The 26,298-nt window shown below is 34.1% G+C and overlaps 1 protein-coding gene across 1 annotated transcript in view; it reads right to left on the reverse strand.

Annotated features, from left to right (window-relative positions):
• Window positions 1–1,474: 1,474 nt before the first annotated feature.
• LOC129793279 (Krueppel-like factor 7) overlaps window positions 1,475–26,298 on the reverse strand; it is a 223,268-nt gene continuing 198,444 nt past the window's right edge. Inside the window, exon 4 of the mRNA XM_055833112.1 lies at window positions 1,475–8,046. Within this exon, the coding sequence (XP_055689087.1) occupies window positions 7,871–8,046 (176 nt within the window). The 3' untranslated portion in view covers window positions 1,475–7,870. The remainder of the gene's footprint in view (window positions 8,047–26,298) is intronic.

The following is a 26,298-nucleotide window of genomic DNA, read 5'->3' on the forward strand; positions in this document are numbered from 1 at the left end:
CTTGAGCATAAAGCAAAGAGAAAAGAAACATTTTGACCTTTAAGGATTGCCTTAAATCTGAATCCAATAACTATTTTTTTATATTATCCACTGCAATGTGAACACTTGGAAATTCACCAAATTCGTCTTCCGATTAAGCTATAGATTTGAGTCTTTATTGAGTATTATTTGATGGACCGTCAAGGGGTGTTTATCTGAGGAATATTTTGTTTTTTTTTTAAGCGAATCATTCGAATATTTCCGAAGATTTGAATATTTGACTTCACATGAACATCTTTTGCTAAAAACCGATTGATTCAAAACAGAAAAAAAATAAAAAAAAAACGTATTTAGGAAATTTTGGTTTGAATTTAGTCTTTTTTCGGTTGAATTTACTACTTTTCGGTTAGAACTTCGTCCTTTTTTAAGCTTTAATGAGTTTTTTTTTAATAAGTTTTGTTCCTCGATCATTGAAATATTGAGATTGAAAACTAAATATAATATCGGCTTGAATTTACAACTCTTTAGCTTGAATTAACTACTTTTTAAACTTCAATTTTAGTCTTTTTTAGACATTAATTATGTACTATTTTTTAAAGCTTTTTAAGATTGCCTTTTTAGGGTTGAAAACCAAATACTTTTAGGCTTGAATTTACTACTTTTTGTTCTTTATAGGCCTAAATTATATATTCTTAGTTGTGATTCTTTCGAATTTAAGCTTTTATTCCTCAATATTTGCCTATTTATGCCTAAAAAATATTTTTATGCTTCAATTTTAAGCTTATTTAGGCTTGAATTTAGCATGATTAGGGGTGAAATTACTATTCGGTTTGAATTTAGTTCTTATAAGGTTTGAAATAAATATTTTTTTAGGCTTCTATTTCTCAATCTAAGCCATTTAGAGTTTAAAAATCAATATTTTGTTTTCTCTGGCAAATCATCCGAATGTTAGCCAATATTCCGAACATTTCCGAAGATCCGAATAATTTCATTCAGATAAACACCCCGAGCTAAATCTAAAAAACTGGTCTAGGTTATCTTGACCAAACTATCTAGTTACCTACTATTAAAAAAAAAAGCTTTCGATCATTTGGAATAAAAGTCTTGAGTATTAAAAAGCATTTTAAAATTAGAAAGATTAATTAATAAAAAAGAAATCACTTTACGTGTCTGTACTGAATTGTAAATTCAATGATGTTGTTTAAGGAACTTTCAAACGGTTTAATTGCTTTTTTTTAAACAATTCTTTTATTTATATAGAATTTCTCATTCTCATTTATTCATTCTATTAAAATTCCAAAAGCCATGATTATCTCTTACCTGGATCTTCCGAGAAAATTCAGTCGAAAAAAAAATTTTCCTTCAGCTATCTATTTAAAAAAAAAGTGAAAAGACTGCCAAGAATACCACCATAGAACAACAACCAGAAGAATAAAAACGTCAGTAAAACCAATTAATAAAATCAATTCCATCGTTGAAATAATAAAAGACAAGGTTTTTTTTTAACAGGAACGTACGTTTATTTTTGCACAGAGCAGAATATAAGCTAATATTAATTTATGAGAATATCTCGCCGTCACATTGCCAAATTTTTCATTTTTAATAATAAAGAATTCAATCCAAAAAGGATTCAAATAAAAAATACACAATCTCCTCAAAATTTTCTACAATCAATAAATTGGAGGTAAAAAGTATATTATAACAATATATTATGGAAGCATAGCTCTCGAAACACATGACAATTTATTAATAGAATTTCTTTTTCCTTTTTTTTTTTATCAAAATTATGAGTTTAATGAGAATTTATTCTATCTATACAGAGTGAAGGGGTTGCAAAATGATATTTACAAGGTAAGGGGGGAAAATTAGCAATTTACCTAATTTATATAATGAGGAAATGTCATCTCCCAGTTACAAATTTCAATTAGATTTCATCAAACTTACAGCTCACAATACTTAAATTTTCTTCACAATTAGCTTAATTTTTTTCACATTTTTTTTGCTTCAATGTCGGCGAGATATCGTTGATTTTTTTCTATTTTTTTATACAGTAATTAATTAAAGACTTAAGAAATCTTGAAATAAAGTAGAATTTTTCTCTTTTGCTCTTTTTTCATCAATAAAATTTCTCTCTAATGATCTTTTTTTTATTATCATCTTCGCATTTTTTTTATTACATAGTGAAAACATTTTTTACTCCAGTTAAGTAATTTAAGAACTAATAAATTTATATTTCTCTTTTAATACACACATTTTTTTGCTACATTAATGCCTGTTACTTTTTCCTTCTCTTTCCATGTTTTTTTTTTTTAAATTATTTTTCTTTTATTTCATTTTTAATGTAAAACGTAACATTTCTTTCATGTTTTCTTCCATTTCTTTTTTCTTCTTTCTTTTTAATTTAATAAATACGTATGTACAACATGTATGAATGAGAGCTACATACATACATATATTAAGTCAAGAGTTTTTTCTGTGTGTGTGTAAATAATAGTTTTTCTGATGGGAAAAATCTGTGATTTTTCCACACCTGAATGTTTCGGCTTCGGTTTTGGATGTTAAAGAGAAAAAAAATGTAAAAAAGAAAACAAAAGAATAAAAAAGTAGCAAAATTAAATTTTTGCTTTTGGCTTCACATTATGTGGATTTTTTCACATTTTATGCACGCATTCACTTAAAACTTACATTTTATTTCTTAAATTTTAATAATGCTAAAAACTACAGCTTTTTCATTTATATTAAAATTCTTTTTTTTTCATTTTTCTCAGCTATTTTTCCATTTTTTTTATTAAAAATCGATTAATACAATATACTTTCAAAATTATTCTTAAAATTCTTCTCTTACATCATTTTTTTTATTTCCAAGTTTCTATTCCTAAGTTTTTTTTTTTCATTTACTTAGAAAATCAAATATATTGTATAGAAACACACAAAGTTTTATCCTTCCATTTTCACTAGTTTTTTTTTTTACCTTTTTTCACATTAGATAAAATTATTTTTTTTTAATCTTTTTTGCAATTTTTTGTGAGAAAATTTTTCTTCATTCAGTTACAAAAATTTCATTTGATTTTTTTAGGGTTTTCTTTTCTTACAACATTTTCTTAGTCAAAAAAACACATCCATATGATTTTTCAGCGTGTATAAAATTCGTTTCATTATTTTATTGTTTTAGATTATTATTTCATGACATTTTTTTTTTTGAAATTCTCAATGCGATCTTTTCACTGTCTTGTGATCTCTCTGTTCAAATCTACAACTCCAGTCAACCACTAAAATTTTACATTTTCTATTCTATTTTCTTTGCTAATTCACGTGATTTATTCAATCTTTTTGAGTTTTTTTTATCTTGTTTCTATTTCTATGCAATGTATAAAGTACCATATACATTTATCAAATATGTTTGTTAGCTCATGTTTTTTTTCTCAGAAATATTTTCTATCTTCATATCTGTTTTATTTTTTTCTCTTCATCTAATTGTTCTTTGATTTCTTTGCTACTTTATTTGCTCTTATCGGAAGAACTTTTAATACAATGAATGCATTTTTTTTCTTTAAATTTACTTTATTTTTTTTTTTACTTTCATTTAGGTCACTCAGTGGAGTTTGATGGGCAAAAAGGGCCAAGATCAAGGTGATTTGATCATCAAGACATTTTTTTTCATTTCTATGAGTCTCTTAAGAATTCGTTGATCGTTTGCGAGTTGTTGTAAAATTCCTTCAAAAGGGAAAGATCGGCATGATCGACACACCTTGATCTCTCCAACTCCACTGAGTTTATTTTTTAATACTAAGGTTTTTTCTTTTACTCTCTTTTTTCTTACTAAAAGATTCTTTTATCTCTGTTCTTTCATCTTTTGTACAGTAAGCTAAAAAACAATTGGATATCACGAAACCGATCACCTCTAAATTTATTTTTAGAAAAAAAGGGAAGATTTATTCTTTTTGAATTTCGTTTTTTTTCAATTTTTTTTTCAACGCAGTGCTGCGTTTTTTTTTGACAATAGTCCCTCTTTTTCTTGGATATGTACAATGACGTTTTAATTTTTCTCTATGCTGTTTTTTTTATTTTTTGATTTACCTGGAGATCGCAATTTTTTATTTTCCTTAAATTTCAAAAAATCCGATCGATCACCTGCGCATGACAAAATTATTCATTGGAATGAGTGATCAAGATGTGTATCTATTTACTGCAGTTTTTCTTGCTTTGTTTTGAATGGAGGAGAAAATTTTCTTATATATTTTTTCAATTGAATTTTTTTCATCATCTACAAACTATTGATTGCGATCAGTGGAAATCCACGTGTGATCGCGATTTTTTTCAGTTTTTTGTGTATAAAAAAGAGATATTTCCACACTTGATGTACCCTAAAATGTAAATATAAAGAGGTATGATTTTTTTTTGACTTTTTATCATCTCATATCTCTCTCTAATCAACGGATCGTCCTTCAGCAGTCTTTAATTAATACTTTTGACACATTAATTTTGTAATGTTTCTCTTTTTTTCTTGTTTATTTTTTAACACTTACAATTCTCTGGAATAAAAGGTTTGTGTACCGCTTTTTTGACTTTTGTGCACTGAATTATCTTTAAAAAAAAACAGATTAAACATTTATCATACGAAAAAAAAATTCTCATACAGGATCACACTGAAATTATGATTTTATTAATTTTCTTCGAGAAAAAAAGAAAATGAGTGAGCTAAAATTACCCTAAAAGAACAATATTTATTATATTAATTACAATTGCACAAATATTGTGGTTTATACTTCAATAAAAAAATTAATATAAAAAAATGTGCGATATTTTGTAAAGAAATTAGTGGTTGCTTTCACTTTGTAAAATTTCACAATGCTAAAAGAATTTCCTTTTTATTTTTTTCTCACACATCAGACACCATCTTTTGATTCCTTTTCATCTAATATTTATCTAAAAAATTCTTCAAGGATCAATGGTTAGATCATTGATCCTCAATAAATGAGAAATAAAAACACCAACCAGTGCATTTTACATCATTTTCACTTATTTTTTACTTTCTCACACCGTCGTACCCTTAAAAATATCCAAGTTTTTATTTTCTCTTTTTTCCTATTACTTCTTACAGGTATGATTTATTCTTCTTGTTTTTTTTTGGCTTCTATGGCCACCAAAAATATACGTGTATATATATTTATGTATAAATATATATGCGGATCACAGAATTGCATCACACAAACGACAGCGACTGTTCTTTTTTATGTTTTTTTTAACTTAATTTTCTTTCATTTTCTTTAAAATGTTTTCACTATTTAGGTTTTATTTCTTCACTATATATAACCTCTTGCTATGTCTCACATATCTACCACACTATCTTTTTTTATTCACTTTAATCTTTGCTGAATTTACAGTACAAAACGGGGAAACACAAATGGGTGCCCATTTAAGCATTTTCAAGAACACACTGTGTAGGTTATTATTCGAATAAATGGGATTCTTCATAGAAATGTTCAAGAAATGATGAAAAATCATTTTAATAAACTGATTTTTTTAAAATTCAGTATAAAGTTGTTCAAACTTCTGTTAAGATTCCACTGGGGTGATTGAGTTTTATGGATATTAAATGCAATGTATAGGTACGTTATAAGTCGATAAGGATGTTGCAGTACAAGATCTTTTTCTTATTGTAAGTATAATTTTAAAGTAATTAACGTAGCAAAAGTTCAAAGATCGTTTTGAAATTTTAATAAAATGAAACTAAGCATTCCGAAAAAAAGAATTGAAGCATATTAAAAATAAAATTAGAGATTGCAAAAGTTATTTCGTTAAAAATCTATTATTTTTTGTAAAATATTTTCCAATAATAAAAAAAGGAAAAATTCACTGAACCCACTGAATAATGGATATCATCGATAGATGCCAGATTTGCCTGTCAAAATTCAACTTTAGAAAAGAGCTCGCTGTGCCAAAATGTTGCAATCACATATTTTGCCGAAATTGCCTAGAAAGATGGACTTTGAAGCAACCCAAATGCCCATTGGATCGTAAATATTTTGCAGAATTGGCCATTATCCCAAATTACGAAGTCTACAAGAGATGTTTGAGAAATTTGACAATGAATGACTTTATTTTTGATCGGATCTGCGAATTCATCTAATTGTAATCAAGCGGCTGTCTACGTAGGGAGAAGGTGGGATATCAGAAGCAGAACATTTGTGCCATCAAACTCGAGAGCTAAAAATTTGGATGTTATTGACTTTTTGTTTTCTTGCTTAATATCTTCTTTATTTTTAATAAAAAAAATGAGTTTTCCTGTTGAAAATGCTTCTTTTTTGGGAGTCATGTTGATTCATTAAAGCCCCTTTTAATAACTCCTCTATCCTTGAGTTTACCTTGCCCCCAATTCTTGCAATTTCAAGTAGGAGCGTGTGAGTTTTCGTAGGAGCTGAATGTATGTTTAAGCTCCTAAGATTTTAATCTACCTAAGAAAATTTAAATCTCATTAAAATATATTTTTTTAATGCACAAATTAATTGAGATAACTTTTGCAACGTTTTTTATGATCAATATTTAACGACGTTTTTAGGATGTTCAATCTTTCACCAGGCAATATTTTTAAGGATAAAAAGGTTTACCCACCTAACCTGAAACCCAATTTCAAGAATCTTTAGAAATGCGAATTTCTAAAATTTTTTTCAGTTGAAATTCCATGGATGAGGTTTTATTTCTCTTGCTGAATCAATTTTTGTGGGTTTAATTCACAAAATAAATCTAATTAAAATAGATCCAATTAATATCAAAATAGTCTTGCACTGCAGTATACCCTATTATATTTGCTTATAAAAAAAATCCACAAGTTTGAACAACTTTAACAATTTTCTGTAAGAAAATGAAGACAAAATAGAAACTAAAAACATAAGACACTGTTTAAAATAAAAGCCGTTTGTATGATTGAAAACTAAATGCTAATCATAAGGATAAAACGAACATTTAATGAAATTTTAGTACAATTTCATCATACTATTGGTAACTCGATAAAACTAAAATTGTATAGTATTTTGTAAGTTCTACACAGGACTTTTTTGGCGTATTAAGTCGTCTAAAACGATCATGTAATTATTCCACTGGAATCCAAAATTATATATTAAAAAAATCATCTCAGTACAAACTAAAATATCTTATATATGAGAACTTAGAAATAAAACTTAAAAAACTATATTGCTACGCTTTTTTTTAGAAATATAAAAAAATACATCTGGTACAAAAAGAGACGACAAAAGTAATTTACATAAATTTAAAAATTATTCGTATTAAAATTAAAAACTTTCATTAACAACTTAATCCTTAAACTGGCCCCTTAACAAAAACACACTCCTCAGTAAATGGCAGTGAAGTTTATCTCCTAACTCCATGTTCTTTTTTTTTCTTTCACTTTATATCTTTTGTGGAAAATGTAGGAAAATGATTATTGAGCCGAATTGGAGGGGATATATAGTTTCTTTTTTAAATAAATTACAATGACATTTAAATATTTTACGTTGTAAGAATTTACATGCCGAATGATTGTTTTTGATTCATTTATGAGCTCATTTTTTGATGTAGTTTCTACCATTTTATAAACCACTTAATCCCGATCTTAAAATTTACATATCGACACAATTTTTCAACCCCCAATACGAGTTTACAGTTTTTGCAATTTTACAAAAATAAACATAAAATATTAAAAACGTGCAATTTCCGTTTTTACCCACTCTGAACTGTTGAACTCCATGGTGTGCTTCTGGTTTAGCTGGGACGTTTAACGCCATTTCCAGATATTTGCGGCAGTTCCGGTGGGGGAATTTGTTGAAGGAACGAATGGAAGTGCGGCTTTTTAAATTGCTGGGAGAAAAAAAGACGTTTGTGCATGCCTGGGAATTTAGACGTGCCGCTTCATGTGGAGCGCCAGGTGATCCGATCGTGAGAAACATCGATCACAGTGACGGCATTTGAAGGGTTTTGCGCCTGTGTGCTTCCGGTAGTGACGCGTTAGTTCGTCACTTCTTGCAAATCTCCATTCACATCCTTCCCACGAGCATTTGTATGGTTTTTCACCTAAAATGATAAAAAAACAATAGTTGAAATTCGTTAAAATTTGAATATACTGGACACATTAAAAATTAAGAAGTTTTGTTTTAGGAAGCTTCTTGTTTGCTTTTCTTACAAAACTTTTATAACTACATATAACTCTTGGTGTCAATTGAAATTTTCCCACCCCATACGAATAAACATTTTGTACAATATAGAAAAATCCTTCACTGGAAATGAATAAATTTTTAAAAATCTTTAGAAAATAAATAAACTACAATATTCCAGTATGAAAATCTGCATGGTGGTTTTATCTTAAAACAAAGTTTCACATCCATGTGCAACGACTGAAGAGAAAGAGAGCAACGTTTCAAGATGAAGGATGATATGTGAGAAAAATGCGGAGGAATGACAAATCTTTCTTCATCCACCGACACCCTCACAATCGTATTTTTATGATGCTAGTTTTTGGGGGTTGAAATCCTTCGTTCTGTATAGTTCCCGTGCGCCCTTTTTGGTGGATTTCCACCCCGTCTCGCTCCAAGAGCACGGTGCTGAGATTCTCGTTTCTGGCAATCATCTAATATTAATGCAAAATTATTCATGAAACCATATATTGGAAACACATTTGGGTCTCTGGGAACACCATCTTTTCGCAATCTCCTCGGCCCCTCCGTGCACCCCATCCGCTGCTTGCGAGAACGGGAGGAAGTTGAACTAAACGGCAGCGGAACTAGAGAATATATATGTGGGCAAAGTCACACTGCATGAGTGCCGTTTCTGTTGACATATTTCGATTTGCGAGTCCTTTCTTCGAGGGTTGCGAAATCCGAAAGGAATTTATGCTAAACAACCTCCTTGTGCGAGGATGGAAGTTACTCGCTCCTCCTGCACTTGGACCTGAATTTACTAACTGATTCCGCAAGCACACACAATTGCTTCCAGTGGTGCAGAAAAGGAAGCCATCTGATGGGGAACTATATATAGTATACATAAATATGTATGTACGTACACATTCATAGTAAGTATAGAACCCCCAGTGGGGGGTGTCGATGGAAGCCTCCATCTACGTTCCCCTTCCCTCTTTTTTCAACACTACTTGGGTGGGAAGATTAAAGTTGGTGGAGGAATTTTTGAGGAAAAGTTGCGAAATAAGAGGAGAAAAATAATGCCCATTTTTCATCTTTTTCACTCGTACTCCCTCCCAGAGGAAAATACACATACACAATAAATCATGAGGGGGGCAAAACGCAAAAATTCTGCGAGAAAACTACGCGTGTTTGGTGTCTTCGTCATGGTTGAGAACTTGGCAGCGCAACGGTGGCAGGTTCTTAGGCGAGCATATCACCACGAGAACACCCACCACACACAACTTCTTTATAAAGTCTCACGGAAAATCAGTTTGTGACGCTTCCGTGACATCATTCACGCAGAATTTGTGAGCGACGCACTAAGCTTAGTGCTGCACAGACATCCGGAGAAGGAAGTTCTTTTTCAAAAGATTTATTTCAACACCAAAAATGTATATGTATGTGCTTTAATGCAGGCATGTCGGGAAATATGATTGCTTTATGTGTGTCAAGCAGTATAGTCTTGAAAAATTATTATCCTTACCTATAAAAATATTTTACAAAAAATAAATCAAATTTTAGTGTAGTGAAACTTTAAAAATAATAAATAAGGCGTAGGTTGGGAGTTGAATCAACACACTTGGAGAAGAAAATTTCTATGAAATAAAAAAAAGAATTAAAATAAGTTTTCAAAAAAAGTTTTTTTTGCCTTTTTTCTAAGCTCATTTAAGAAAGATCTTGATTTTAAAACGTTCTCAAGTAAATATTTAATTTTTTTATATTGAAACTCCAATTTCAATGCGCCTAAATATTCAAGAAAGCAAAGTATTAATGTCTTAAACTCAAGACTAGTGTCAATTTATGCAAATTTTACATTCACATAAAATTAAAAATTATGCAAAATCTCTAGTTCAAGAAGTTTCATAAAGAAAACTTTTAAATTTCCTTGCTAAAAATTCATTTATTTTATGAAATATTTTCATATAAAAATTTTCATTTTCTCACCCTTCTTCCGACCATTATTGCACTAACTACTCAGTAATAGCATAAATTTCCATGTCCTAAATACTTGAAAACCCTTATGTTTTATCTGCCAATAAGATGGGTTTCATAACGAGGAGAATAATAGTGAAATTTTATGGAAAATTACTTCCCAAGTGAAAATTCAATTTTCACAAAGTTCTCCCTCCAACTTATTGTCGCATGCCTTCCCTTTTAGTCCTGTCTTTAGCTCTCTTTCCCTCAGTCAATATTATTAATTTCTTCCTCTCCATCGCACGCGGGACAATGCAGGGGTATACATTGGTTGTTGGGGCCGGCTATCCTTAACATTATCCACATCATTGCACTGCAATTTGAATGAATTTTCACTACGAGAGGCGCAGAGTTGAAATGGATCTAATTAAAATGGGCATTTTTTTTTACTATTGTGCCACCATCTCTAATTTACTGCTTTCCATGACGTAGACGAGCTTTTTTTTGTAGGTACACGATGGTCGCTAGATGGCCCACCCGTAGACATGGCATAGAAATACATGTGCATATATAAATATATTTTGCGGGGTAGTACAAACGACACGTACATAAAATTTTACTTAGGTCATAATTAAATTTTGTTGTGTAATTCCGACGAAAATGCCATAAAGGGAGTTCTTTTTGCTACATTTTATAGCATTTTCTGCGTTTGTACGGTGGTTGCACGATGAGCATGGCATGGGGTTGTTGGATGTTTTCACCGAGACATGCTTCACACAGTGTCCACATTGGGCCCTTGGGGATGTAACCACTGGTGCAATGGGTGAGCTTGGTGTGGGTGGATGTGAAGGAAAGATGGCACACATAGCAGAGCTTTCCACAACCCCCATCCCCCACCTTCATTGCAGTGAGAGAGAGAGTCCAAGGCACAAATCGACCTCAGCTAATCACCCTTCCAACAAACACCCCTGCAGGAGTTTAAGGGGTAAGCAATCACAGTTGAATGTTTCATTGAGAAACAATCATCAATACCTGCCTTGGGGGTTATTTTCTGCACAGTTAATGTTATAAGATTAGATTCCGTCTCACACATTGGATTTATATAAATGCAGGAATAATACTCGGAAATGGAATTTAACTTACCGTCTCCCAACCCACCCTCCATTTTTCTTCTTATAAATATTTTCTTGGAATTGTTTGTAGCCTTCGCAACTGTAAAGTATGAGAATGGCACGTACATTGAAAGATTTTTCTTAAGCTCCATGGATTAATTTTGCCAATGAGGTTTTCTTTTTATAGGTATAAAATTTGAGGCGACTTTTTTCTTCTTTCAAAATTAGGGAAGAATAGCCCAAAGCGGGCATTTTGAACCTGAATTTATTTTCCTTTCGTTATAAATAGAATATGGATTCAAAAAAAAAATCGAGGTTTAAAAGAAGCCTATAAACCGAATATTTTTAGTTTATTTTTTTATATATATGAATATTAACAAATAATTCCACAAGTGCTATTTTTAACGAATTAGCCGAAAATAACGAAATATAGAAATGGCCTTAAGATATTGCAAGAAACTTGATATTTCTGGAATTAGTTGGTATACCACAATCGTGGCATACCAAGTATTTCTTCTTTTTCTGTCCTAAATACAGGAGCAATTGAAAAAATCACTCGATTATGATGAAAATTCCTATTCGGGGGCAATCTCAGGATATCCCTTAAATCTCAAACAAGCTACAATATTTATCTCAAAAACTCAATAGAAATGTACTTCAAAAATATCCCATTTGAGTAATTCCTTTTTGTGAGTTTTATTCGACTTTTCCTCGAGTTTTCTCTTTTACATAGTATGTGTGAGGAAATTCTGAAAAACAACATTTTGAATGAATTTTCAGCAAGTCGGAAGAGCAGCAAATTCAAATATATATGCTTAAAACCCCCAAAGATTTTTCCCACCACTACTGCCAAATTGTAATATGCAAGCTGATGCCCCTTTCGCGATGGAATGACTTCAAATATTTGCGTAATTTGATAAATCTCCAGCTCGTGCTGGGAAGATGTTCTGTCTTTTCCATGCCAAATCGCTTCTCAACCCCATACACAGGCTACATCTTTGAGGGCTTCACAAATGGGTGGCTCATAAAATGGGGTGGCGCCTCCATGCCATATATATGTCCTCTTTTACTTATGTACATACATATATTGTTGCGGGAATGGGATGTAAGAGTGTGAATGATCTATGAAGTTTGATATTTCTCGCGTGCGACTGAAAAATTTCTTTCGCTGGTCACGTTCTTCCTCACTAGCGCATACACGGCATAATACTACTGCCTAGGGGGGAGGGAGAAGGGGGGGGGGGCTGTTAGGGGGGTATATGGCTCGTCGATTAGTAGCTGTATCAGAAGGGATGAAGAATCGCGCCTCAGGCGAATCCACAGAAGCCACAGATAGACAAAATGGTAGTGAGAGATGGGCAGAGGGAAGGAAGCGCGAGCAAAATACCAAATTGAGGCAGTTTAGTGCATCGATTTCTTTTCCATAGAACAAGAAAAAAAGAAATTGGAAAAATTCAACATTTTTTTGCCATCTTAGACGTTCAAGTTGCAAATGGTGGAAATTCGCAACAATTTTCTCTCCCATACTTTGTCGTGGTGTCTTCGTGGGTTTCATTTTCCGCGTGGTAAAGCAGAGCTCTAAGAAGGCCCCACAAAACCGCTCATTCCTCCGTCAGCATGTTAATCATTAATCATAATGACCCACTTAATATGATGAATGCTAGTGTGAATTATTCCTTCACAAGGGAGAAAAGTAGGAAAGTACATAAGTCCTGTTTTGATTCCCCGCTTAATTAATTACTGCGTATAACAAAATATATAAATACACTCACAGGCAGCCACCATAGCGTTAGACATTTCGAAATAATCATCGAAATTGCTCATAACATATTAATTAAAATTCACCCCCGTCCCATGTGAGCTACTGCCACTCTCCGCACCGTATACACACTCACAGGGGGTCCCAACCGGAAGACAGGAGCTTTCGCAAGAGATGCCAAAAATATTCCTCTCGCTACACCAGTCTTAGTAGTCTCGAGTACTTGATTTATATGCAGCGAATGTGCTCTAGCTTCTAAATTTTCCAACTCTCTTCTTGTGTGTGCATATATATACAAGAGGGAGGAAATACTTTGGGTGCAGAGATGGAGAAAAAAATGACGGAGGAAATAAGAGAAGAATTTACGGGAAGTTGCATATAGTAGCCGAAAAAAGAGGAAAAGGAGACACCCCGTAGAGCATAGAAATGTATGAGCAAATAAAGCATCGGAAAAGCTCAACAATGCATAGTGTAGTGAAAATAAATTTAAAAGCAAGAGAAACATCAGTTGGACAAAATTGGTCAGTTGTTTTAATTAATTCAGATGTTATATGTGAATTAGTTATGTTTGTCATTCAACATTTTGTTGAGATTTTAGCTGTGTTTCTTTCAGACACAGCTTTTGTGTACCGAGCAAAATCGAAAGTCGTCAGATCGGGCTCAAACTTGGGATGAGCACGAATTATGGTCCCCACATTCCAAAAAACGTATGCGCCAAAAAAATTTTTTTCCGGCCGGCCGGCCGGCCGGTGGAACCTTTTGCTAAATTGCAAGAGAACGGTAATAGATAGAGACTTGCGGTAAACGGCAAAGTTTAAAAGTCGACTGGAAGACGTAAGATTATGACGTCAAATTTTTCCCCCCACCCCCGCGTCCGCCATTTTGAATAACCTCAAAATTTTGTTTTCGCTATATCTCAGCCGCTATTATAGCTAGAGGGCTGAAATTTTGGTATGTTGTAGGGGTCATCAAGACCTTTCCAACGATACCTCATTTTCGAAAATCGGTCAAGCCGTTTAGTCAATATGGCCGCCACAATTTTTCATCGAAAATCGACCATAACTCGAAAACGGCTTGACCGATTTTGATCAACTCGGGTTCAAATGAAAGATCTCAACAAACCCTACAACTCTCTAGAACATCCGAAGTTTCAAAAGTGACCGCTAGGGGGCCAAAAATCAAAAACAAAATTTTCGATGAGTTTTCGATGAATATCTCGAAAACGCCATTATCGATTTGCTTAATTTTTTGATATGTTATAGCTGACCATATTATCTAGCTCCATGCCAAAAATGAAGAAAATCTATGGATCCGTTCTCGAGATAAAGCCTTCCAAAGTTGGCATGTCATATCTCGGGTTCTACATGTCCGATCTTGATCAACTCAAGCGCAAATGAAAGGTTTCGTGAAACCCTACAAATGTCTAGAACATTACAACTTCGAAAAATGTCCGCAAGAGGCGCTAAAATCGAAAACAAAGTTTTCGAAAATTTCGAACTCGAATTTTTCGAAAATGGCGACATTATTTTTTTTCATTTTTCGATATGTTATAGCTGACTTCAAGACCTTTCAAACAAAAAAAAAATTTATGAAAATCTATGGATCCGTTCTCGAGATATGGCCTTCTAAAAATTTATTAGCGTATGACTTTAATACTATTCCAGACTTTGCGCGTATTTAAATTAATTCGCGTTCTAGTTTGCTCTCACAAAATTGGTTCACTGAAAGAAACACAGCTCCCGTAAGCTTGGTCAGCTTACCAGTACATTTTTTTTTATGATGTCTTGAAGCTTTACAAAAGCTCAGAAATTTATATATTTTTTGTTCTTGTTTTTGCCTAAAGATCAAAAGCAATTGTTTTAATTTTCGAATAAAAATACAGAAAACTCTTATTATTGACTCGAAGAACCCCCCAATATTCGTTGCTTTTTATTTTCAACAAAAAGTCTCCTAGAAATTCCACCACTTGTTTTCCAAGAAAATATTCCTTTTTCTCGTCGAAAAAATGCCTCCAGTGGCCTTTCGTGAATGAGAGACTTTCATCTAAAAAATCCTCGCTAGAGACTTGTCTGTGTGGATGTATTTTAAGATTGAAGGATTTAGTAATCAATTCCTTGTCGCTTTCAATGGCATCTGACCACTTTCTCTTCTTTACGTTGCTGATCTTTTTTTCTTCGTAACCAAGAATCAATGGCAGAAGAAATTTGCCTCAATTCATCAAATGGTTGATCCTACGGAAAGGAGTTTCTTAAACTCAATTTATCCTTTTTCCATCTTCTGCCTTTTTCCTTTCATCGTGTTTGTTTCGGATGCGTAAGAGATACCCTTGGACGGGTGGGATGTGATGGTCCACAAAAAGGAAGAAACTCAGTTATTATATATGTATGTGCTAGGATATATTATATTATACAACATATAGGTATAAAGTATATATTGCTTCTCGCATTTTGTGGTCAGAAGTAAATTAATGAAGTCCATGTACAAAAGTGAATTATTTCAAGACATATCATCTACCCTTCCGGCCAAGAATTGAGTCGATGAGAGCTGACCCCGCGCCATTGTCTGTCTCTGTAAAAGAGTGGCTGAAGTAAACACCCTCCCATCATGGGTGGAATGGCAATAAAATCCCGAATAGCATCCCAATATACTTCACAATCATATAATACCACCACACAATATCCTTCTCCTGTCTTCACCCATTGCGATCAGGAATGCCATTGAAGGTAGGAGGTGAATGGGGTTGTCGGGCATCCCGGTGGGGGTGTGTGCTGTCGGATGGGGGCCCCGGACGGAGGTCTCGGAAAGTCCTTCGATTGAGATAAAGGGAGCGGAATTGAGTCGTTCAAATTGAATAAATGCTGGTCACTCGAATGATTTGTAATTGAGAGTCTCGAAAGACGGAAATATCCCATTTTGGATCAGCCCTTTTATATGTATGGGAAAGAATTCCCACCGTTAATGTGATTTGCAAAATGGAGTTGAGAACGATGCTGTTGGTTCAAAATTGAATTTTATCCTCTGAATTTAGCACATAATGATTCAATTTGTTGGTCATTTTAATTTCTCCATCAACTTCTTGTTCCCTTCAAAGACATTCCATTCAACCTTCCCACCCTCTTTAAATTAATTTTGCCATTCCAGCGATATATTTGAGTTTTTCGAAACAACCCCACCCTCATATATACTATATGCCTTGATTCCTTATGGGAAACATCTGTCGTGTTCTTATTGAATACATTTTGAGAGATTGCTGTGCATGAAAAGGGAGTTTTAAGCCAAAGATGCTTTTCGAATATTTATGACTTTAAAAGCTCATGAGAGCATCCGAGACATTTTGCCATTATATAGAGGATTTTGTAACAGAGGAGTCATCCGGAAAAGTCTAGTGAGAAAGAATGTATAAGATCTTGAGAATTCCTATACTGCTGGAAGTTCAGTCAGGGGGAGACGAAGAAAACAACGAAGCCAACAAAATTCTTTTATTACATCAATCCGTTTATTCGTATCTTCGTCACATCCGGCTATCACTCAAATCGATTCAAGCCTGAAACCTATTTTATATCCTTAAAGACTCCATTTGTCTTTAAAAACCATTTCTTACTGACCTTCACTTCCCTTCGGACTTGTCTACCATTTTTCCACATACAGAGTTATTTTCCATATATCTCTTTCTTCGTAATATATGTATTCTCATAAACAAAGTCAACTCTCCCCACGCAGCCCCATGTACAATATATAGTAGGAATATAGTGCAACATATTCTACTTACTATAGATACCCTATGCTTTCATAGCAAGATGGGAAGCACCCATAAAAGCTCCACAGCTGCCATTTCAGTTACTCCACTATCTATTGTGAAGCAAAAGCTCCGCATGCAAATTTCAGAGCATGATGAATATCTGCATGGGAATCATTAAGTTAATACGAAGGGAGAAAAAATATGAATGCAAACCACATATTTTTGTTTACAGTGAGAGAAAAAAAAAGAGGAACAAAATAGTCACTCTGTGGGAATGGGGATGAAAGGGGATTCCTTTCTGCGAAGGAGATAAAGCAAGACAAGTGAAAAGCTTTTCGCAACCGGAGGCGTTTCTAATTTTTTTCAGCGCTATCTCGCACACAAATTAAGTTACTTGTATTTTTCACGAGGATTTTTAATGCTAAAAGAGAATAAATAAAGAGGGGAGAAATACTGTGAATGTACGAGATTGGATTAGAGCTCTTAAAATTCTCTAAAGGTTTTTTTTTCGGTGGAGGTGGTGGTAGAAGCTGTTGTAAATTACAACGCATTACATACAGGGATGTTTGGATGTTTCTTTGTTTATGCAATTTTACATATATTATAGTTTTTATGCTTTATAAATGTAAATCTCACGTAAATAGGGTTAACAGAATTCTGAGGAATTGTGGAGTTATGATTTAAATTATGAACTCACAAAAAATAAGCTCAGAGTTGTGAACTTAGACGTCAATTTTTTAAAAAAATAAGAAATAAAAAAAACGGAAATTTTTTATAAAATAAATTGACGAATTAAAATTCTTTGTAAATTAAAAATAAGTTTTACTACAAGGAACTTCAACGTTAGTCAAAATCATTAACTTTTCTTTAAAATGACTCTAACAGATATTTATTACTTACAGAGGTGTCATTGAAAGCTTTTTGTTCTAATTTCGTTTGATATATGTATGTATATATAAGCTTCGTAGAATCTTTTAAGATTCATACTCTTCAACTACCAAATTCTCAGAAGCATTCAGAAGTTAAGAAGAATTCCACGAATTTTAGGTAAAAAGAATATTTTACATATGAAGCGAAGAATTCGAGCTTTCTTTAGTTATTTCAGAAATATCTTTGCAGCTTTATTTTAATCTCTTCTAAAACTTTAGTAGGGTGACTCACACTAAAAGCGTAAGAGAAAATTTTAAGATGAAATGTTGTAATTTTCGGAAAAGAACAAATCACAAGGTTAGGGCTATGTGAGTTATTTTACATATAATACTGCGAGCAAATTCGCAATTTATGCTTTTTACGTAAGATCTTACATTAGGTACCTACTTATCGTTTTCACTTACACGTGAGTTCCTCTAAATTTTATAAAGTGACACGAGTGCGTTTTACACGAAAAAATTTAATATAATAACTCAACTTCAGAGAGTTGACAAAGCAAAAAACAAAACTTTGTCATCAATAGACACTTTATATAAATAAAATAAAATAAAAAGCATATTTTTGATGATATATATTTGCCATTTGGGATTTATTATTTTCTTTCTCGCGCAAAATGACTTGAGAAGGAAGATATTTTCTTGCGAAATATTCTCAATTTATGGCATGAGTGGTAGATCGTGTCGATAATAAGGTATATTACAGCGGGAAGTATTTAGATTAAAAAAAATGTGAAACGTGACACGAATGCAATTCCATTTATTTAATGTACACACACACACCACATTGGAAACATCGCACATATAATTTTTCCATCCCCTGCGGTTCCAAAAGGGGGTGGAAGTGTCGAGGGTTGAGTAATTCGATCCGATGCGCGAAATGGGAGTGTATTGACAGAGTGTTGAGGCACTTCTTTGGCAACATTTTCACCCGAAAAAAAAGAGACAACTATGTGACATAGAAAATGCTATCATGGGGCGATACGATTGAATTGGAGACGAATTCAATTCGACACGGACCTGAAGGCCAGCACACTAAAAGAGATTCATACGCATTTTTTTATGTTCAGAGACATCCTAAACGAAAATTTAATTATGAAACTTCCCCGAGAATGGTAGAGAAAAAATGAGAGCAATATAAGGAAGAACATCCTGATTCGCTTCAAAGCTATCAGAGGATGAGGCACTCCCCAGCCATACACCATTTTTATTTTAAAAACAGGAGGTGGGTGTCCCTTACATACATATATAGGAATAAAGGCACGGGTAATATTTTCAATTCGGCATTCTCTACACACATCCTTTCTCATTCTTCCGGCAACTTTTCTCTTGCGAAAAAGGTATTGAATGAAGAATTTCACAGTGTCGATGTTACATATATTTTTGCTAAAGCCACCCCCGCGTACAAACCCCTCTCGCTCCTCCCTATCTCTCTCTACATAACTTTTGTATTGAGAGTTATGCTCTGGGTATTGTGTGTGAAAACGAATTCCAACACACCCCCTCACCAGCCCCTCACACCCCCACCCAGTGATTTATGGCACTGAATTCAGAGGCAAAATATTACAAGATGTTTGTAAATATTGATTTATTGGGTCATTTTTGCTTAACAATGAGTTCAGCGACTAAATAGCTCTTTTTAAGGCTTTCACCATCATCGCCGGCCTTTTTTCCACGCCACTTTATGAGATGAATTGGGAAATAACTGAAATTGAGTTTACGTCTAATTTCATAATTACTCACCCCCGGAAGTGATTTATTTACTTAGAGGTGAAAATTTTAAGTTTTCTTTTGCATAAAAGAAACCATAAAGTTTGATAGATTGATTTTGTTTCAAAGAAATTTATAAAATTTCAGGAAAACAAATCTTTAAAGCTACAATTTAGAGCTTTCCAATGAACTTACGATTTTTTTTTATCAATTTTTTTTGGAAATTCTTTAAAATTGGGCTAGAGCTTTCGAACGAAGAAAATAGTTCTTGAGTTTTCTAGAGACTTTTTGAAATTAGTTGGTGTTCCACTTCGTGGCCAACACCAAGTATTGTAATCGTCGGAAAAACCGACCACTTCAGATCGGGCTCAAACTATGAGCACGTTTTAGACATCCCATATTACGAAAATGGTGGTGGAAAATTTTTGATCCGGCCGGTGGTCCAAACTTTGCCTTATATCTCGAGAACGGTAACAGATAGAGACTTCCGGTTTGAAGTTTTCTATAGAAATGTGGGTGTAAAATTTTATTTTTTTGCATTTTCAGAATTCAAAATGGCCGCCATCCGCCATTTTGAAACACCGTCAATCAGTTCCCTTATAGCTAGAGGTCTGAAATTTTAGTATGTTGTAGTGCTCAGTGAGACGTTTTCATCAACAATTCATACTTGAAAATCGGTCAAGCGGTTTAGCAAATATGGCGGCCTAATGCAAAAAGTGTTGTTTCGATATATGTATCTCGAGAACGGCTTGACCGATTTTGACCATCTTGGTATCAAATGAAAAGTATTGAGAAGCCCTACAACTGTCTAGAACATTTCAAGTTTCAAAAACATCCGCAAGAGGCGCTAAAATCAAAAACAAAAATTGCCTAACTTTAAGGGGCTATATCTCCGAACATCTGTTATAGATTTCCTTTAAATTTAGATATGTTGTAGCCTGACTCAATATCTTTTACCAGTCCGAAAATGAAGAAAATCTATGTCGCCGTTTAGAAGATATGGCCATTTGAAAAATTCTTGAATTTGAAAAGTTCTAAGAGTCATATCTCTTGAACGGTTTGTCCGATTTTGCTCAATTTGGTATCAAATTAAAGGTTTTGCAATTATCTACAACTTTCTAGAACATCAGAAACCTCTAGAACCATTTCTTCAGGATCAAAAATACAAAAAACTCTTTTTGTGAAACAAAAATCCGCCATTTTGTGTTCTACAGGTGACCTTGAAAATCATTGAGATATATGTCAAATTATAGCTTATTTCAAGATCTTTCCAAAACTAGTCACGAAATTTCTGTAGGTGTTACAGAACTAGAGATATGACCGTTTTTATGCATCAAATTGCTGAATTTCACAAAAAAATTCAACTTTGCCTACTAATATTGCTCACAAATAGTATTACAACGCATAAACAAACTTCTACACGTTGTGGGACACCAACTCTTATAACTAGACGCGTTATGATTGACTTTTGTTTGGTAATTGTCGACCTTTTTGAAAATTTTCGTATTAAAATATTAGGTATTATATTTAGATTATGGATAGGTTTTCAGGGTTTAGCGTCATTAAAGATAATATTTTAAATCATAAATGCGGAAAAGCTCCGAAAGCTCTCAATTTCCACCTGAACTATTTAAGCACAACGTGATGATAACTGCTTACATTGTAGACCACCAAATGAAGCCAAAATATATAGCAGCTGTGAGAACAATCTCATCTGATGTTGTTGTATAGCAAAATCAATTACAAAACTCAAATATTGTTATTGAAGCATTGAAAATGAATTTTCCACTAATCCATACCAGTTTCCTGTATACGATGATGAGATTGGAATAAAATTGAAAAGAAGCCGTGGCTATATTAATTGCACTTCTCCGCAACTTTCTCCGCAGAAGAATGTCTCAACAATGCGACATAAGAACAATCGTGTAGCGTCAAATCCTTGCTTTTCGAGAACGGAAAAGAGGGTGGGGGTGATAAACTATGTGTAGATGGGGAATGGGGTGTAGCGTCAAAGTGGAGTGACGTAAATCAATATTTTTAATAAAATAACTTCAGGGCGACAGAATGGAGTCCCCGGAATCCACGCGATGTAAAAGAGAGATGAAATGCAATTTTGAGACATGATGAACTTTATTCGCTTTTCTTCAACTTTGATCATTAGGCGAACGCGCGAGCTGTGCATGATAGCGAGATTTCAGCAGTTGTAGTGACATTTTATTAATTTGAATTTTCCTCTGGAGCAGCAGCAGTAGCAGAGATTGGAGACGACGCGCTAATTGGAAAAGTGTGCACCATTGACACTTCCGTTTACTCCAATTCGCCCATCACACCCAACTTCCTCCATTTTTGTTGTCATCCTCATTTACATGACAATGTCTTACGCGACGAAGTTTCTCCTCTCCCTGTGCACCCAAACCACCCCCGCACAATGGCGCCCTATTTGCCCGCAGAACCGAATAAAACACCCACTCACCCCACCAACACGGGTGGTTATACACAGCCACTGGAAATGATATGTACATCCGCCGATAACGAGTGAATTTTATTGTATTCCACAGCCACTGAGCTCTACTTAATAAATTTGCGGCTCCCAAAAGCGGGGATGTACATATAAATTAAGGGGGATGCCACCCCGACGGGCTCCAATTTGACTAATTTCTAATCTATATGCAAAAGGTGTTTTCGGAAATTTGCTCAAAGTGATAGATAAACTCCGGTGGTAATACATGCTTCCTCAAGTTTTAATGATTCTGACATGGTTTTACATGGTAATACCATGGGGATTATTGCACGAGTGGGGTCCCACATCTAAAATAAGAAGTATATTTACTCGACATTTTGCCATCAAATCAACTGACTGGCTCCGTTTGGTATTGAAACTTCCAAGAGAGAAGGCTTCAATTTTGTTTGGGGCAGGGGTTGGTTTTACATACATATACTCACAGGCAAATGTGAGCACACAACTAAAGGGGAGAGGAGAGGGCATGAGGCTAATCCCGAATTACAACACCAAACTAATTTAGCACAAGGATGAGTTGGTATTAATCAGAAGTGGGATTTTCCGGAATTCTTTGTATTCCCACCAGGAGGGTAAACATTTTGGATTTTCTTGAGGATTTTTGGGGCTTTCTTAACCAAAATGAGAAAAGATTTTATTAAGAATTTTCATTTATTCCACAGAAACAAAATTAATTTGTGACCAGATTCGCCTAATTTTCTTTCTCACACGACTAATTAGACGGTTCAGGATTTTTTTTTGAAAGCTTCACAAAAATCACGTTAAATATTTCATAATCGTCCATAGAGGTCTTAAGTTTTTTTTTTTAATTTTAATTTAATGTAAAACATTTATGGTATTCTGTACATGTAGAGAAATTGTAAATTGATTTAATTCTCCAGGAAATTAACTGAAGACCCCCAAAAAAATGCCATTTAATCCGGATTGTAAGTGTTGAGAGAAGCTTTGTGAGAGCTTTAAAGAGCTATACCTCGCAAAAGCTTTATTATTCAACAAGCTTATGAAGAATGCATGTGGTTGCTATATTTTTTTTACCATGAGGGTCCCTTTTTCGGGGAAAATAAAATAGAATAAGATGGAGTATATAATGTAACACATAGTAAAGTGTGTATTTTGGGAATGGGGATTATAAATTTTAATTTGAGCTTAAGACTCCCTGCGCAAAATGGGTATCAATTTTCTTTGTGAGTGAACGCGTGAACCGAGCCTAATTACCTGCCATGAAGATGAAATTCCCATTGTTGGTAACGGAGGGTTTGAAATTCATATTAGATAGCATTTTAATAATGTGATTATGCATCATGAAAATTAACTCATGCGCATAGTTGGAGTTCAATAAAATCGCAAACACTTCCAAGTGGTGCCGGGTGATGGGTGGGTTTCTTCAAGCAAATGGGGGTGTGGGTGGAATATCTGCGTGTTTAGTGGATTGAAAATGTTGCTTGTTGATGTGAAATTTATCTCCTCGAGATTGCCCATGGTGGAGTTAATTATTGATAGAGCGTGGGGGTGGTGGTGTGAGGAGACCTATAAATCAAGACAGACATTCGAGACGTGTTTATTGATATGTGGCTGTTACAAAATGATTAAACCGTCAATCAAGCGGCTGGATCGCTACAGATTGGAATATAGTATTGTCATCCACCCCCACACACACAGTGGATGGGTTTTCCCGGGGACTTGTGTGATGAGACAATGGGGGTGGGATGGTGTTGTGGGGTCATGGGTAAAGGCCATTCAATCACAATTCACATCCCCAACTCCTGTGGGTGTTTGGCTATAATAATTTAATAAAAAGATCCCTTGCGAGAATAATCATAGAATTTACTCAACTTAATTAAAACATTATCTTTGGAAATTTGTCAACGATACAAATACAATTATTTGTTGATTTATATATTGTTTGCAAGAAGCCAAAGTTGAAAATTTTGCGCGAGAAAAAGCAGCCCAAAGGGCGGAAAATTCATAACCATGTCAACACAGGAGGAAAAAGGGATATTGCCGCGTGCGGAATATTTGTGTATGTCAACTTTTCCTTTTGCTTCCTTCTCCTCCGCTTTATTCCTATTATTTCTTTTCATTATTGTAATTTCTCCTCGGTCAATATTTGACGAAACCTTCTGTCGAAAATTTAATTTAATGTCTTCCAAGGATTCATTTGGTTGAGGATTTTAAGGGGCCCCGCCGGAAGTCTCATAAGAGAGGGGTAGCACGCGTTGTACACTCTGATAGGGCACGAATATGGAAATTATTTTTCCAGTGACATGGAAAAATGTACAGTGCTAAAAGGTGTGCACACAGTACTCCCAAGGGGTGAGTTTATGAGTTATGCTGTTCTATAAAGAAGGTAACGGATATGCTTCTATATTATGTACGTCCTACACTATAAAGGAAAAGCAACGCGTGGAATGTCTTAGTTTAGAGCTGCTCAAGGAGCGGAATTCCACAAAATCCAATGAGTTTTAAGCACAAACGAGGGCACTACTACGGAAACCGACGGAAACAATCTCTTCAACCCTCGAAATTCTCAAGTATTTTTGCTGATTAAACTATTTCGGGTGATGAAAAAGTTGTCAGGCATGGTTTAAATTTTCCACGAGAAATATATAAGCATGTGATATCTGAAGAATGCCCTCCTCTATTTTGGAACAAAGTTTAGTGAGCAATATGGAATTTCTATCAAGGTAAATTATTCCAATTATTTTGGGTGAATATAGAGGATTTCACCCACTCATCATCCCCTACCTACCTACATACATATATACCCCAACCCCTCCCCCACTCGACACTATGTCTTGCATATAATTTTGGATAGTAACCTACCAAAGATAGTTTGACTTAATATGTTGGGTATGTAAAGAGAATTTTCGAAAGGTAGGAATGGATGGGTGTATCAAATTAATCAACAGGTTGTTCTCGCATGTATCCCCCATCAAATGTACCTGTCATCTTGCATTCTTCCCCAATTTCTCCAGCTACAGTACGTTCTATATTATGTTCCTTTATGAGGATTTCCGCGATAGTTCTGGCAAATTCAATGATCAAATATCAAGAAATTTCAAGATAAACTTCAACAGAGCAAAAGTTGATAAGACTTGGTTTGATTGACACGTGTAAAGAAGTATTTCAGAGAGTGTCTAAATTTGTATTGAAGCTTTCCCATAATTTTCCATATTTCATCACATTTTTTGTGCTTTATTTTAGTTCGTCAATTATGAATTTTTATTGTTATAAATTAAGGATTACAAAAAAAAGATTAGGATCAATTAGGGGGTAATTTCATAATTTCAAATAAAGATCCGTCTCTTGATTTAGAGATAAAATCCGAATTACTCAACATTACAAAGTTCAAGAAGGCAAAAGAGAAAGTCTCAAAGGTCCCGATTTATCACTGAGCGTGACTTCTTTCCGCTCTTATTCAAAAAGTTAATCAACACAGTTTAGAGAAGATTTATTTTGTTAATCCCCAAAACAAAATAATTCGCTCATGAATGGAATTATATGTATATATAGATTTAAAATGGCAAGAATGAGGACTGAGCGATACAACTTTGGCAACCATTCATGTTAAATTGAATTGAACATCTCGCTTTGAGGATGCTGAATGGGAAAACAGAATCACACGTGTGGAGTTCAAACGTTGTGTGGATGGGGTGAGGGGGTATTAAAAAATAATTAATCCCTTAAGCAATCACAATCATTTGACATTCAGACACCTCACAAAGTGCCATACTAAATGCCTTTTGGGGTAGAGGTTGCGGGGTAAAGCACACGAAAAGTTTCGATGGTGGAGAAAGTTTTTGGAATCAGAGGGGCTGGAAGTGAGCACAACAATTGGCACAAAGTATGTTTATCGAGCGGAAGTTTGCCTCTGCAAATGAAACATTTGCCTAGTTGGAAGAAATACACTTGATCCATCCCACTAATGAAGTACAAATAAATCAAATATCTGCTCGTGTTCGTCTTGTGGATTGTGGGAATCCATCAATCAACCCTTGGGCCTCTTCTTTTTCCTCTCGCTCCCCATCTTCTCGCATAAACTACGGCGAATGCTTGAAAGCATCTCTCTGTGCGCTCTTTTTAACATGAAAACATGTCTATTTTTCTGCCACAAAATCCACAAACATTAATAACGATTAGAGAAGGAATTTATTGTTTCAATTTATTTTGTATAAAGTCCAAAGATGAAGTCATTTTTGGGAATTTCCCTAGGGGTGGGGGGGAGGAATTAAAAATTTGTCTAGAGCAGTTCAATTGGAACACCGTGTGTATGAGGGTAAAATGGGTAAAAGGAGAAATGGAATTGGAAGCAATTCAGAGGCAATCAATACGGCGAATTAGAAGCACACAAGATGCTGTATAATTTGGATTAACTATCATCTTTCCCTCTAACTTTTCCCTTCATTTTACCAAGCTTATCCTCTCGTATTCTATGTACATATTGTGCTTTTTATGTTATTAGAAAAGTTG

Source organism: Lutzomyia longipalpis, chromosome 3, assembly GCF_024334085.1.
Source record: "Lutzomyia longipalpis isolate SR_M1_2022 chromosome 3, ASM2433408v1".
NCBI classification, from domain to species: Eukaryota; Metazoa; Arthropoda; class Insecta; order Diptera; family Psychodidae; genus Lutzomyia; species Lutzomyia longipalpis.